Here is a 17,274-nt window from a genome sequence, read left to right as displayed (position 1 = left end):
TCACTGAGTGCCATAATTTTCATTGTTCATGATTATGTCTATTATTTTATGTGAGATGACATTCTAACCCTAAACCTGATTTATATGTAGGCTCTAGATCAGAAACAAAAAATGAAAAGCCAGAGTGAAGACAAAATAAGGATAAGGCTCAGGAACTCAAACAACCAAGAAGAGGGGGATCTGCTTCTAGCCCAATCAAAATCTGTTTCTGTGAAATGCAGAAGCAGTGCTTGTAGTGATGACTTTGCTGATCTTATCAGTGCCTTAAATGAAACAGATTCAGGCCCTGACATTCTTGAAAGGACACACAGAGTAAGCATTGGCCCTGCTCTTGCCCAGCCACACCGTCTGAAACAAGCCACTTTATTTCTGCAGACTCAAGTTTCTGAAAGACACTCAGTGACTTTTTAAAGTATGTTAGGCTCCAGCGACTGAGAATTCGATGCGTCTCTTTTCTTCCGTTATGGTAGTATTTTTCCTTTACAAGGTCAGCACCATTTACTGAGAACACAATGGGAAACACTTTCTGAAACTCTGGTGGAACTAACATGGAGAATAAGTTTCCAGCTAAAAAGTTTTCCCTCCTGCAGTGCACTCCCAAATAGATTTTTCAGACCTATAATCTCTACCATCCTATAAAAATGTGTTAATACTTAAAATGTTTTCATTAAATCATTCCAATCTTCAGAGAAAACCCGGACTTTGTACTTCAATGAACAGTAATCAGTTATCCATAAAGAATAATGTCAACATCAAGAACAGAGTTACCTTGGGCAATTCATAAGCAGTTAAAGATGTTTTCAAAACTAACAACACTAGATGCAGTATCCCACTTTTGCAAACCCTGCATTTGCTTTCCATCTAGTGAAACAGCTATTGTCTTTTTTCCTTCCTGAAAGAATGGAGACTGACAGAGACGCTTTTGTATTCCAATCCCGCTCCTGAAAATTTTTTTAAATTTATTTGTTGAGCTCTCATCTTGCATGTATTTTTTATGCTTTATTGACATATATCTGACTATTAAAAATTGTAATATAATTAAGGTATACAGCTTGAAATTTATATATATATATATATATGTGTGTGTGTGTATATATATATGTGTGTGTATATAGATATATATAAAATTATGTGCCCTGAAAATAAGACCTAGCCAGACAATCAGCTCTAATGTGTCTTTTGGAGCAAAAATTAATATAAGATTGGGTATATTATTATATTGTTATATTATATTATATTAAAGATTCGGTCTTATAGTAAAATAAGACCCGGTCTTATATTAATTTTTGCTCCAAAAGATGTGTTAGAGCTGATTGTCTGGCTAGGTCTTATTTTCGGGGAAACACGGTAGCTAGTGATGTTGAACATCTTTTCACGTGCTTCTTGGCCATTTGTACATCATCTTGAGAGAAATTTCTATTCAAGTCCTTTTGCCCATTTTTAAGCTGAGCTGTTTGTCCTTGAGTTGTAAGAATTTCCTATGTATTTTGGATACTAGACCCATATCAGCTATATGATTTACAAATATTTTCTCCTATATGTTGTCCCTTCACTTTCTTGATAATGTATTTTGATGCACAAAAGTGTTTAATTTTTATGAAACCCAATTGATCTAGGGTTTTTTTGTTATTCATGCTTTTGGTGTCATAGCTAAGATTCCATTGCCAAATCCATGGTCATAAAGATTTACCACTGTGTTTTCTTCTGTGTTTCATTGTTTTAGCTCTTCTATTTAGGTCATTGATCTATTATGAGTTAATTATTGTATATAGTGTATGTGAATATCCAGTTGTCCCAGCACCACATGTTGAACAGACTATTCTTTCCTCATTGAATGCATTGGAACCCTTGTTGAAAATCAACTGGCCATAGAAATACAGGTTTATTTGTGGAGTCTAAATTCTATTCCATAATGGTCTATATGTCTATACTTACGGCAGATCCACAGTTTGGTTACTGAAGCTTTGCAGTAAGTTTTGATATCTGGAAGTGTGATTCCTCCAACTTTGTTCTTCTTTTTCAATATTATTTTGGCTATTCAGGACACCTTGTAATTCCACATGAATTCTAAGATCATCTTTTCCATTTCTGTAATGTGGTATATCATTATCAGTTAATTTTCTTATGTGAACCTCATTTGCATGCCTGGGATAAATCCTACTTGGTCATGGTGTATAATCCTTTTAACATGCTGTTGGGATCAGTTTGCTAGTATTTTGTTGAGGATTTTGTCATCTGCATTCATAAGGAATATTACTTTGTAATTTTCTTTTCTTTTTTTGGTGATATCTTTGTGTGGCTTTGGTATCAGGGTAATGTGGGCCTCAAAAAAATGATTTAGAACTACTCACTCCTCTTCTGTTTTTTGGAAGAGTTTGAGAAGGATTAGTGTTAATTCTTTAAATGTGTGGCAGAATTATCCAATGTAGTCATCTGGTCTTGAAGTTTTCTTTGTTGGGAGGTTTTTTACTACTGATTCAATCTATTTAATATTTATAGGCCTTTCCTGGTTTGCCATTTCTTTTTGAGCCAGTTTTCACAATTTGTGTGTTCCAAAGAACTTGTCTATTTCATTTAGGTTATCTAATTTATTGACATACAATTGTTCAGTTTTACTTTATAATCGTTTTTATTTCTGTAAGATTGGTAATAGTGTCCTTACTTTTATTTCAGATTTCAGTTATATAGTTCTTCTCTCATTTTTTCTTCTGTCAGTCTACCTAAAGATTTGTCAATTTTGTCGATCTTTTCTTTTTTTTTTTAAATTAGAGCTTATTGGGGTGACAATTGTTAGTAAAGTTACATAGGTTTCAGGTGTACAATTCTGTATTACATCATCTATAAATCGCATTGTGTGCTCACCACCCAGAGTCAGTTCTCCTTCCATCACCATATATTTGATCCCTTTTACCCTCATCTATCACCTCCCACCCCTTTTGTTTGTCTTGTTCCTTTGTTGTTTTCAGTTCTATATCCCACATGTCAGTGAAATCATATGGTTCTCAACGTGTTCTCTCTGACTTATTTTGCTTAGCATAATAATCTCAAATTCCATCTACGTTGCTGATCTTTTCAAAGAACTATTGTTTGGTTTATTTGATTCTATTTATTGTTTTTCTATTTCCTATTTTGTCTTCACCCTAATATTTATTATTGTCTCCCTTCTGATTGCTTTGTATTTAGTTTGTACTTCTTTTAATAGTTCCTCAAAGCTAAGTTATTGATTTATTTCCTTTTTAATGTAGGCATGTACAGCTAGAAATTTCTCTCATTGCACTGTTTTCCCTGCATCCCATAAATTTTGTTGTGTTGTGTTTTTATTTTCAGTAGTCTCAAAGTAACCTCTAATTTTTCTTGTGATTTCTTCTTTGTCCATTGGTTAAGTGTGTTCTTTAATTTCCACATATTTGTGAATTTTCCAGATTTTCTTGGTTAATGATTTCCGATTTCATTCCATGTTTGTAGAAGATGCTTTGTATGATTTCAGTCTTTTTAAATTTATGAGACTTGTTGTGCAGACCAACATGTGGTTTATCCTGGAGAACGTGCACTTAAAAAGACTGTATTCAGTGCACTTAAGAAGAATGTATTCAGCTGTTGTTGAGTGGAGTATTCTACATATGTCTGTGTTTCCCCGAAAATAAGACCTAACCGCACAATCAGCTCTAATGTGTCTTTTGGAGCAAAAATTAATATAAGACCTGGTATATTATATTATATTATATTAATTACATTACATTATATTCTATTAAAAGGTCCGGTCTTATATTATAGTAAAATACGACCAGGTCTTACATTAATTTTTGCTCCAAAAAACGCATTAGAGCTGATTGTCCAGCAAGGTCTTATTTTGGGGGAAACACAGTAGGTATAGTTGGCTTATACTGCTTTTCAATTCTTCTATTTCCTTTCATTTTATTTTTTTCTAGTTTCACCAAACCTGGGGTGTTGAAGTCTTCCACTACTCTTGTTGAACCATCTACTTCTCCCTTCAATTCTGTCAATTTTTGCGTGACATATTTTGGGGTGCTTTTGTTCAGTGTACGTGTGTTTATAATTGTTATATCTTCTTGGTAGATTGACACTTTTATCATTATATAATCTCCTCTTCTGTCTCATAACAATTTTTGTCTATTTTGTCTGATAACAGTACAGCCTCTGATTACTCTCTGATTACTATTTGCATGGAATATCTTTTTCCATTCTTTTTTTCAACCTACTTTTGTCTTTGGATCTAAAGTCTTTTGTAGAGCTTCTTGTTTTTCTGTTTGTTTGTTTGTTTGTTTGTTTGTTTTCTTTATCCATTCTGCCAATCTCTGCCTTTCAGTTGGGGGGTTTACTTATGTTTACATTTAACATAATTACTGATAAAAAAAGGACTTTTGCCATTTTGCTGTTTGTTTTCTACATGTCTTATTACCTTTTTTTGTTCCTAAATCCCTCCATTACTGCCTTTTTCTTTTTTGTTTTAAAAAGACATTTTCTACTGCACCATTTTGATTCCTTTCTCTTTTTTTTTTTACTGTGTATCTTTATTTTCATAATGGTTACCCTGGAAATTACAATTAACATTTTAATTTGCAACAATCTAGTTCAAATCAATACCAACTTAGTTTCAGTCATATACACATTGCTCCTGTATAGCTCCACTACCATGCTTTTGTTATTGTTACAAATTACATCTTTATACAATATGCTTCTATCAAGATTTATAACTGTTGCTTTATGCTAGAGGAAAAAAGAGGAGTAACAAAACTGAAAATACATTAATACTGACTTTTATATTTAACTATGTAGTTACCCTTCTGATAGTTTTTAATTTATTTGTGGGGATTCCAGTTATTGTCCTTTCATTTCAGCCTGAAGGACTCCCTTTAGCATCTCTTGTAGGGCAGATCTACTAGTGACAAAATGCTCTCAGATTTTTTTTTTACCTGGGAATGTCTTAATTTCTCCTTCATTCTTAAAGGATAATTTTGTCAGAAATAGAATTCTTGCTTGGTAGTTTTTTGCTTGTTTGTTTTTGGTTGTTGCGTTTTTTAATTAGCATTTAGAATATGTCGTCCCACTGTCTTCTTGCATCTCTGGTTCCTGATGAGAAATTGCCTCCTGATCTTGTTGAGAATCCCTTGTATGTAATGAGTAACTTCTCTCGTTGCTTTCAAGATTGTCTTTGGCTTCTGACACTGATTATAATATGTCTCAATGCAGATCTCCTTGAGTTTATCCTGCTTAGAGTTCTTTGAAATTTTTGGACAGGTAGATTCATGCTTTTCATTAAATTTGGGATGTTTTAACCATTGCTTCTTCATATATATTTTCTGTCAGTTTCTTTCTCTGTCATCTTCTGTTGGGACTCCTATTAATGAGTACATTGATATTGTTTTAAGATGTCCCAAAGGTCTCTTAGGCTCTATTCATTTTTCTTCATTATTTTTCTTTCTGCTCCTCAAATTGGTTAATCTCAAATGACCTATCTGAAAGTTTTGTTTCTTTCATCTTCTCAAATCTGATCTTGAACTTCTCTAGTGAGTTTTTCATTTCAGTTATTGTACTTCTCAGTTCCAGAATTCCTATTTGGCTCCTTTTTATAATTTCTCTCTTTATTGATATTCTCTATTAGATAGTCTCTATCACTCTCATTGTTTTCTTTAGTTCTTTGTACAATGTTTCCTTTAGCTTTTTGAGAATATTTTAAATAGTTGATTGCAAGCTTTTATCTAATAAGTCCAATGTCTGGGCTTCCTCTGAGAATGTTTTCATGAATTTACTTTTCCTGTTTATAGCCCATAATTTCTTTTAATGCCTATTTTTTGTTGAAAACGGGACATTTGAATACTATAATGTGGTAAGTATGGAAATCAGATTTTACCCCCTCCCCAGGGTTTGTTGTTGCTGCTTATCTTATTTTCTTTGTGTGTTTAGGGACTTCCCTGAACTAATTTTTATAGTCTATATTATTTGCTACGTGTGGCCACTGAGGGCTCTGTCCTGTCATCCTGTCAGCTTAGTGGCCATCTAAGTGACTCAAGAGAGATTTCCTTAAATCCTGAGATTCTGGTGTTTTTTTCTTGATTAAGCACTTGTCTGGCTGCTATAAACTTTTGATTAGTTTCCAAAGTTCCAATAAAGTTCATTCTGACAGTTTTTGCCAGAGTATTCACTGCTTTTGTGGAGAACTCTTGAAGTTTCCTACCATGCCATTTTTTATGTCATTCTCTTTATTTACTTTTATAGTCAGTACTTTTTTCTCTCTCACTCATACTGGATAATTTCTACTGATCTATCATCAAAGTTCACTGACATTTTTCTTTGCAATCTCCATTCTGTTATCAAATCCATCCAGTGAATCTTGTATTTCAGCGATTGTATTTTTCACTTCTCAAGTTTGCACTTGGTTCATTATGTCTTGCATTTGTTTGCTGTGACTTTCTTTTTAAACATTTGTTGCAAGAGTATTTATGATTGGTTTTTTGAACATTTATGATAATTGCTTTACAATCTTTATCAAGTAATTCCTACATCACTGTCATCTCAGTCTTTGCCTCTGTTGATTATCCTTTTCCATGCAAGTTGAAATTTTTGTGGCTCTTCACATGCCAAGTAATTCTGAATTTTATCCTATGCATTCTGAATATTGTGTTAAGAGATAACTGGGTCTTGCTTGTATTCTATAGAGAATGTTGCTATTTTTGTTTTAGCAGACAATCTGCCTAGTTAAGTTCAGGTTGAAATTTCCACAGCGGACTGTGTTTCCAATGTCCATTCAATTTTCAGAGACTGTAGCACTCTTCAGATCTTTCTGACGTGCGTCACCCAGAGGTCAGTATGAGACCTACATGGCAGTCTACCAGTTAATTCAATTCTCAATTATGCCAATTAGGATCAGATCCATGCACACGAGGCTTAAGAGTGAGCCCAGAAATTCATAAACAACTTTATGAAGTTGCTTTATCACACTCCTCCCTTGATTTCCTAGAGACGACCCCTTTTCGTCCTCCTGCCAAAAACCTGGGACTCTAGTTACTTTGCTTCTGTGCTCTTCCAAGATTAGCCTCTGTGTACACAGAATGTTTAGTAACCAGGCTCCCATTCTTAAGCCAAAATCTTTATCATCATTAGCACCTATAGCAGCAGCAGCAGAATGTGTTCTCCTAACAAATACAATAAACTATCTAGGAGGAAACACTTGTTAAGATTGGTATCCCAGAGTAAGATACCTAAAATCTAATATTTGGTGATCCCTAAGAAATATGGCAGGCTCTCAACCCACTCACCCTAAAATAAAACCTCCTGTTAACAAGCTAAGGCCACAAATAATGCGTTACCAACTATCTTTTTGTTGCCTTGGTCTTAAAAGAGTATGGACAAGAAAGATAAAAAAATAAATAAGCAATAAAAAATGACCACACAGATGGGCACATGTCTTACTAGGGAGACCACTTCATGGACGGTGTAGATGCTTGACCACTGCACTGTACACCTGAAGCTGAAGCTGAATAATATTGTATGTTAACTATAATTTAATATACTGTGTTTCCCCGAAAATAAGACCTAGCTGGACAATCAACTCTAATGCGTCTTTTGGAGCAAAAATTAATATAAGACCCGGTCTTATTTTACTTATTTATAGTAAAATAAGACCGGGTCTTATATATTATATTAAACCGGGTCTTATATATATATAAGACCGGGTCTTATATATAATATAACATGTAAGACCCGGTCTTATATTAATTTTTGCTCCAAAAGATGTATTAGAGCTGATTGTCCAGCTAGGTCGTATTTTCAGGGAAACACATTATATATAGTCACGGGATATGGAGTATAGCACTGAGAATAGAGTCAATGGAATTGTAATAGTTATATACGATGTCAGAGGAGCAATAGATTGAGGGAGGGGGATTACCACTTTATGAGGGGTGAAATGTCTAACTATTGCATTGTTTTGTTTACCTGAAACTAATAAAAAAAGAAATGACCACAAAAGAAACAGACAACTGAAAAAAAACAGAAGAAAATGTAACATTTCAATATTGTATCAATAAACCAGGAACCAGGATACTGTGAAATGGGAATAAACAAGGAAAACAATCACTTGGAAATTAAAAATATAAAATTGCTAAAAAAAATTTAAAAACTTCCATAAATGAGTTGGAAGATAAAACTAAGAATATACCTAAGAAATTAGAAAAAAAAGAGACAGTAAATATGAGTGAAAGGGGTCACTGTGGTCTATCTAGGATCTTTAATATCTGACTAATAGTTATAGAAAGAGGGAGGGAAAACAGGAGGGGGAATTATCAAAAAATAGAGAAAATGGTATGATGCATTTGTCCTACTAACTTACGGGGAGAAGGAGGGAGAGAGTCATAAAAGAAGAGCTGTTAAGGTATCTCTTTATGTTAGGGCTTCATGCCAATGAGAGAGGAGAAGTATATTGGGTAAGTGAAGGTGAGTACTGACCATGAATAGAAGAACTCCTGCCCTGATTCCCCAAACCAGCACAAAACCAGGAAGTTTCCTTTCCCTATAACATAAGTTTGTTTACACCATCTCCCCAACACTTCAGATGCCATCTTAGAGCCAAACATGGCGAGGAAGGGAAGTAATTGAAAGAATGAGAGATTATCCCCCTAAGACTGATTTAAACTTGGACAAACTTTAAATTATGGGATTGGACTGAATTATAAATAAGATGTTCTCTTCCCAGGAACTGGGTAAGTTATGGATTGCTTTATCTGGGGACACAAAAGAAAACAATAGCAGAGAACTTTCCAGAGCTGTAGGACAAGTGCTGCCAGACTGAAAGCATCCAGCAGTTTGAATCATAGAATATCCACACTCTAACTATATCATAGAAAATTGCACAACCTCAAGAAGAGAGAAAGTCCTAAAAGCTATCAGAGAGGGAGACAGAGAAAACAAAGTCCCTTACAAAAGAACCAGAATTAGACTGCAGACTTCGTCAATAACACTGGATGTTTAAAAACCATGAAACAGTGCCTTTAAAGTTCTGACGGGGAAAATGTCGACTTAGAATTCTTTATTCATTAGGGTTATTAATGAAGAATAAAAACATTTTCAGATAAGCACTGACTCAGAAGGTTTAGCTCAAATGCACACTTCCCTAGGAAATTACTAGAGGGTTTTTAACCGCAAAATGACAGTGACCCAAGAAAGATGACATGAAACCCAGAGAACAGATCCAACCTAGGAGGATATTGAAGGAAAGTCCCAAGATGTCAGCTGAGACCGGATTAGGGTAGGAAGCTGGAGGGTTTCAGAGAGCAATCCTAGGAAAAGCAGGGAATCCAAATAATTTTATATTACTCCTCAGAACCTGGAGCTCAGGGAGGTGATAAAGGCAGAAAAATAAGGAGGAAAAAGCCATTCCAAAACACTATGAAAAAGCAAAAAGCTATACAAGAAAGGAAATAGAATCACAGTATACTACATTACACTGTGTAGTTGTACATGGACTAATATTTACATAATCATAATATAAACACTTAATTTTGTACTCTTAGAATAAACTAGTCAACATGGCACAGGAAACACAATTACGGTTACAACACAGAACATAAATATTTGCAACTATGAAAATATAAAGGTTTACGGTAAAACTGCAAGTAACAGTAGGGAGCCAAAAGATATTGCCTATTGTCTGTTGTTGACAGAATAAATAAAAGGGGAAACTTTACTTAAGTTTCTGAGAGCAAAATAATGTAATGCTAAGAATAGATAATAGCTAAAATTAGTAAATCAAGAAAGAGGATCAAAAGTATATTACTTAGAGATATCAAAGAGTAAAAACATCAGAACTAAAAACAAAAGAAGAAGTGGTTCCTTCTGAGAACTGAGACTATTTACTGTCAGTTCTTCCATACCATTTGATATTTTTACACATGTGCATCTATCACTTTGATGAAAATTTTAAAAATTAAAGTTTATTGACTAAGTAACACTTCTGTATGGTTCAACATTCCCAAGTTATGCAAAGGATATAATGAAGTCTCCACACCTCCTACTCCCTCATTCCCACTTCCTCTCTGCTGAGGGACTGATGTGTTTCCTTCCGTACATTCTATATACTTATAAGCAAGTACGCTGGTGTGTTCATGCATATTTCTCTTCTATATTGTTACATGAATGGTAGCATGCTACATATGAAATTCTTGTACCTCACCTTTTTTATTTAACAATGCATTTTGGAAATATTTCTGTATTACTACTGAGCTTCTTCATTTTTTAATGGCTACATATTAATCCATTATTTGGATACATCATACTTTATTTAATCACTCCGTACTGACAGACATCTGTCTTTTCCAATCCATTGCTATTTCAAACATTGCTACAATGCTATAATAATAACAATTATTATAAGAAAAAATTTAAGACAGTCTTTGCTTCTGTTTCCCAATTAGATAATGAACTTGGCTTTCATCCTTGCATCCTCAGTGCCTATCATAATGCTTGGCATGCAGTAGATATTAAATTAAGATTTTCTAATTTAGGTAGAAATGAATTTAAATGTAACCTATGCAAACATTTAAATGAGATACTGCAATTCTAAAATCAAGTCTATGGCACAGCAAAGACAACAGTCTACACAAATCTAGAATACTCTTCATACTCAGTCTTTGGTTTACAATTCACCAGAGAAAGGAAAAGTAGCAGTGCAGTCTAAATAGAATAACTGCAAGAAAGGAAATGTGGGACGACAGGGCTGTGATAACATAATTGCAATGAAAAGACTGCTTATCTGACCCTAGTTTTCTAGATTCCCAATACCCAAGATGCTAAAGAGCTTCTACCTCTTTACGGAGATGTTAATGGGGATACAAAGAATATAGAATTCTTAATGTCTTACCAGTGAGAGAAATAAAATGAAACGAAACAATCGATTTCCTAGACTGAGATTAATCCACCAATACATACATACATACATACATCTCTGACATACTTACTCAGAGCTCTTTTGGGCCTGAATGGATTGAAAGCAAGTGTAGAGTACGCGGCCAGTCTACAAAAAATAAATAAATAAAAATTACAAAAAAGAAAGAAAGGTCACAGAGAGAAGGATTAATTTTTAAAAAGGAATAACAATTTAGTAGACTCTACCCTAAAACTCAAAGTCCACTCTGAACGTGGAAGTTTAGAAGAGATTACGAAGACATAATATGCCACACATTGGTTTCTGTAAGAAGCATCACACAACTCAGTCAACATGAAATGGCCACAATCAAACATCTGTTCATGGGACAGCAGAGAACTACTCACGAACATGAGAACCGGGAAACTAAGAACCAGACCATTCAAACTGCTGTGTTGGAAGCTGACAAGCTTATTCAACAACTATTTAATGACAACAAATAAGCTTATGATGACAAAGCCAAAAGCATTTCAAGTGCAAAATAAAGTTTAAAATACTGAACTTTAATACTCGCAGAAGAGTGATTTTATGAAGAATATTCATTGTTAATACAGATGTTGAGAATATAACTAATGTAGTAAATGATAGGACATACTTGATACTCTTGGCAAAATTCATACCTACGATGTTAAATACTAATTTAATTTTGGTTTAAACTGACACATAGCAAAATCTCCTGACATGAATATAAAATTCAAACAGAAGCATGAATGAAAGAAGAGAGAATGGCAAGACTAGCCATTTGATCAAGCTGCTTAAGTTCTCTCAGCTTCAGTATGCTCATCCATAAACTACGGATAACAACAATCCTCATAGGCTTGCTGTCAGGGTTAGAGCGTATGTATGTAAAACACCTAATAAGTACGGGCCATACAATCGGTGATAAATGGTAGCACTTGTTACTGCTATTAGCCATCAAGATATAGGCAGAATCCTCCCACTTCTTATTGCCTCCACTCCTACCACCGCGGTCTAACCTCCATCATCTCTTGCTAGATTACTGCAATACCTTTCTAACTGCTTTCATGGACGCCATGGATTCCATACTCCCTCCTTCCCCATGCTCCCTCTCCAGCCCCTGTCCAGTCTGTTATCAACACAGTAATCAGAAAGATCCCATTAAAACATACCGTTACCCTCTAGTGGCTTCCCCACTCAGAGTCAAAGTCAAAGCTTTATAAGATCTGGCCCCAGTTAGCTTTCAGACCTCATTGTAGAGTGACCAAATGAGTTATCGTCTAAACCAGGACACTTCCAAGAAGTGTGCTAACTGAATAGGAGACTGGGATAATGGGGTAAAACTGGGACTCACAGAGGCACTGGGACATAGGGTCACAGTCTTCCTCACTGCTGCGGCCACAGTGATTTCCTTGATGTCCCCTGAACATGCCACACTCACCTCAAGGTCTTTGCACTGGCTATTTCCTCTGCCTGGAATGCTCTTCCCCCAAGAAATCCACAAGACTCGCTCCCTCACTTTCTTCAGGTCCTGACTCAATGACCCTTCTCATTGAAACCTTCCCTGGCCACCCTATTAAAATTGCAAAAAGATTTTTCTCCATTCTGTGTGTGTGTGTGTGAACACACACATACACGTGCACACATGTGCACACACACACATTGGTAGACACACATACACATTGGTAGACACACACACAATACCTTTGTGTTTTTATCTTCTATGAAACAGGAAAAAATAAGTCCTACAAAGCCTTGATCCATCATCTGGTACATGGCTTGTGTGCGAACATCTGCAAATAAACAAAAATAAAAATCTGTTGTCAATAAACTGTATCTCACAGACATGAAGATTGAAAGATAATAATGGTATACAATCCTCCCAGGATTCAGATTTCATAGGCAGAAAAGGGATATATCCTAAGGATAAAATGATTGTCAAAGTATAAATATTTCACTAGGATAGAGAAATACTACAGGAAGTCTGCAATTAAATAAGAAAATGTATTAATAACTCTAGGCTGCCTAGCCCAAGACTAGCCCTGCTATGAAACGTAGCATAGAAAGAGAAAAATGGAAAACTTCAGTTAGCCCCCCAAAACTTGATAATGTCTTCCAGAGCACTCAAAGAAAACACAAGGCATTGGAAGAGACAAAAAAGACTTCCTAGAGTAAACCTTTTGATGGACAGCTTCTAGGGAAATGAGTATGTTAGACTTGATACTAAACAATGGAACTGTAGAACTATTACAGAGGAAACCACTGTTTAGAAGTGATTGCGAAAGAATTAAATTCAACATTCAGAGTACGGGGGGTGGGGGTGGGAGATGAGGGTAAGGGGGATCAAATATATGGTGATGGAAGGAGAACTGACTCTGGGTGGTGAACACACAATGGGATTTATAGATGATGTAATACAGAATTGTACACCTGAAATCTATGTAACTTTACTAACAATTATCACTCCAATAAATTTTTAAAAAATTCAATATTCAAGGGAGTAAACAAAACCTCGGTATATGATTTTTGAAAAGGAAATCATAAACAGGCACCAAATAACAACACTGGAAAGGTTTAGTTCAAAGACTACCAAAAACTGAATAGAGGCTAATTTTAAAGATCTGAAGTCTTCAGACCATTGTTTATGAAGGATATGAAAGATCAGGTACCTATTACAACAAAACACTACAGAGCATGGTTTGGTCCAGGGACTTACGCCCACTTCATTTCCAATTTGTTCTGAAACCTTTGCATTTATACCTTTTGATCTGGATTGGGACTTCTTACGATATCTTCCTAAGTAACAAGGAAGACCAAACAGGACCTGGAAATGAATATGAAGGAAATACTGGCTAAAATTGTTGCTGAAATATATAGCACTGTATAAATGGTCTCCGTACTGTGAGTACGACCTTGGTAAAAAATTTTAATACCTCTAAGCCTATTTCCTCATCAGTTAAATTAGGATAAACATCATCCCTACTCTCACAGGGTTTCGTATTTTTAAAATTGCAAGATTTTTTAGCACAGTGCCTAGCACATCGAAGGTCCTTCATAAGCATGAGTTCCATTCCATTCCATCCACGACCATTGTTGAAGAATTGCTGAGTCTTATGTCCATATCATCCCACTCAAACTACTTTTGTTAAAATCACCAATGATCTAGTCCTGATCCTCAGTTGACCTGATTGCTCCTTACTAGAAACACTGTCTTCACTTTGCTTCACACTCCCACTCTTCCCATCTGTTCTCTTAACTTCCTGGCTGATCTTTTCCAGTTTCGTCTGCTAGATCCTTCCCATCTTCCCACTTTCGTATATCCAATTGTCTACCTGACACTTTGACTCGGTTGTCTTAATACAGTGCTACGGAGTAGCAGGTCCGCAAACTATTTGTTACCTGTTCACAAGGAGATAAGAGCTTGAGCTGGAAAGCAAATTAAAGCACTGCTTCCTTCATTGATAAAGTCTTAACCCTTTTGCCACGACAGTAGGATAAACCCCAATGAATATATCTGAAATTTTTAGACATGAAATAATGTCATTTATATATGAAGCAGCTCAAATGATTATTAAATGCATAAAATAGTCAAAATATGAACTTTTTGGCTTTTGTGGATTTTTGACACATTTCAAAAAAACTTGAAATCAATGAATGCAGCAAAAGAATTAAGAAAAAAATGTAAGCTGAGCTAAACTATGTGCTTAGTGTCAGAGATGATTTATGTTTAGTATTAAGCCCCTTATCCCATCGACCACAGACAGCTTACGGACCAAAGCCTAACAAACACTTGCAACTCAACATGTCCAAAACCACACACTTGATTTCCCCCACAAAATCTACAACCTCCCAACGCTTCCTCATCTTAATCAACAGCAATTCTATCCTTCCAGGTGTTCAAAAACTGGAACACATTTTTGACTCCGCTCTTTCTCTCAGACCCTACACCTAACTCATCAGCAAATCGTTAGTTCTATCTTCAAAACGTAACCATTATTAGATCACTTCTTACTGCCTCCTCAGCTACTACCATGATTCAACAAAGCCACCATCACTTCTACCTTGGATCACTGCAACAGCCTGCCATCACCCTAGAGTCTCTTCTCACCCCAGTATCCAGTGATCCTTTGAAAATTTAAGCCAGATCATGTCATGCCTTTGCTGAGAACTCTACAATGGCTCCCAATCTCACTTACGAGTAAAAGAATCCACAGTGGCTTACAATGGCCGATGACAGATCTTCCGGTACCCTCATTACCTCCCTGTCTTCATTTCCTATCACTCTCCCCCTTCATCACTCAGCTCCAGGCACATTGGCCTGCCTCCTTGATTTTTCTCATACATTCCCGGCATACTCCCCCTCAGGGCCTTTGCACTGGCTGTTCCTCTGCCTGGGAACACTCTTCCCCCAGACAGTTACATGACCAACTGTCTCATTTCCTTCAGGTTTTCGCTAAACTATTACCTTCTCCATGAGACCTAATCATTTTAAAATGTTAACCCCATCCCCATCCCACAGGCACTCCCTTTGCCCCTTACCCTGCTTTACATATTTTTCCTCAGATAACTTAATTACTTCGAAATCACCTCCTAAGTGCCAAATCCATAAGATACAGTTTAGTCTAAATTAGTGCTACCCAAGAGGACGTCTGGTACTGTGCTGTCCAGTTTTCCTTTCAGCCTGAGAACAGATCGCTATTTCTTCAGTTGCGTACCATAGGAAGTAGTTCGTTGGCATTCAGGGGCCACATGATATGAAAAATATTGTTTGTAAACACCAGAGACACATTCTGAGAGATGTTCACATTTAGAAGTGGAGGGCAACAAAATGGTCTCAAGGGACAACAAAATTACACCTCCCATTTCCTGGTGTGAAAGCAGAATAGTCTAAACACCATATTCTTTCATTTACTCTTGACTAAAATTTTTCCTGAAACAGCAACTACAGGCCCCAGTTGTTAATAAAGAATTTTAAAACAATGGGAGACAATATACACAAGGGCTTTTAAGAATACAAGCCCTGAGATCGCCATCACATAACAATGACAGTTTAGTTTAGCCTTCACTTAGTCTATCCCTTGTCCTAATAGCATTTCCACATAAGTCTGTTTGCCAAGAAGAGCATTACAAACGTAATATCAAAAAATTGTTCATAATGATTCGAAGGAGTATTGAATGTGCAACGTCTAGAACAGAATGCTTGTTTTGGAAAATGTAATTTGTTAAAATGACTGGCTGTACAAAACTGCTTCATTAAAGTTGCAGCCCATATTGTCAAATGGGAAGCTGATTCGCCCCACCAACCCTGATGATAAATTAACTATGATATCCCTGTTTATAGCAGTGCCAATGACCTCACTTTCTGTGAAAGAACTGAGCAGATCTTACAAATGAGGAACACAGCCACAACACATTTCTCCTTTTAATACGCACTTACGACGACAATAAAGTAGATGGAAGAGTAATTCAAAAATAGTGTCAAGTCTCTTGCGATTTATGCAGCATCCCGCACTATTCAAATCACTTCCCTTTTTCTTTTGCAAACCATACCTGTATACATGGAAAATTCGGGAGAGTGCATTGTGTGGGTATGCTGTCACTCAACCATCTCTTTCCCCATCACCAAACCTATGCTTCCTCCATTTCCTGTTTCCATATATAGCATTATCCCCACTTAATCAGTCAAAAGCAAGACATTGTACAATGTCTAGGCCCAATTCATACAAACCTCAGCACAGATACTGACTCCACCACTTACTTAGCCATCTGGTTTGGACAACGTATTTCAACACTGAGCCTCAGCTTAGTTTCTTCTGTTAATACCTACATACACTCTTCATGATTACTTGGGAAGTGTTTCAAGAAGAGAGTAGTTGCCAAATGCTACATAAGATGGAGTCTTGAAATGTCCACTAGATTTTCAACATGGATTTCACTGATGACTTCAGCAAGACCCACTTCAATAGTGATGGGCTAGAAGCCAGACTAGGGTGGGGTGAGGGGTGTGGGTGAATGGTGAGAAAGTGTAAGTGTAGATACTTCTTTGAGTTTGGCTGTGAAGGTGAGGGGAAAGGTAATACACACCTGAAGGGGAAGTGGGACTGTGAAAAGTGTTGTTTTATTTGCTTCAACATGTGAGGCCTGAGCATGTTTGAAAGCTCCATGAAGATAGAGACCTTTCTCTCTGTCACTGCTTTATTCCCAGTACCTTGAAGATGGCAAGACACATAGCAGACACTCAAACTTATTTGTTGAAGGAACAAATAAGTGATGGGAAGAATCCAGTACAGCAGAAAGGGATACAGATGTAGGAGAGAGACACATAATGAAGAGGGTAAGGCTTTGAGAACATGGGAGGCAAAAACTGAGAGCGTGAG

At 36.2% G+C, this 17,274-nt stretch overlaps 1 protein-coding gene across 3 annotated transcripts in view; it reads right to left on the bottom strand.

Annotated features, from left to right (window-relative positions):
• Positions 1-17,274, bottom strand: part of BRCC3 (BRCA1/BRCA2-containing complex subunit 3) — a 51,478-nt gene that overhangs the window by 16,861 nt on the left and 17,343 nt on the right. For all 3 annotated transcript variants that reach the window (XM_019716069.3, XM_019716070.3, XM_019716071.3), the window contains 2 exons: positions 12,602-12,690; positions 10,974-11,029 (listed from right to left, as the gene is read on the bottom strand). In XM_019716069.3, coding sequence (XP_019571628.1) covers positions 10,974-11,029; positions 12,602-12,690 — 145 coding nt within the window. The remainder of the gene's footprint in view (positions 1-10,973; positions 11,030-12,601; positions 12,691-17,274) is intronic.

This window comes from Rhinolophus sinicus, chromosome 18 (assembly GCF_057876585.1).
Source record: "Rhinolophus sinicus isolate RSI-liver-muscle chromosome 18, RSI-T2T, whole genome shotgun sequence".
In the NCBI taxonomy this organism is placed as follows: domain Eukaryota; kingdom Metazoa; phylum Chordata; class Mammalia; order Chiroptera; family Rhinolophidae; genus Rhinolophus; species Rhinolophus sinicus.
This window is presented reverse-complemented; position numbering and strand designations above follow the sequence as displayed.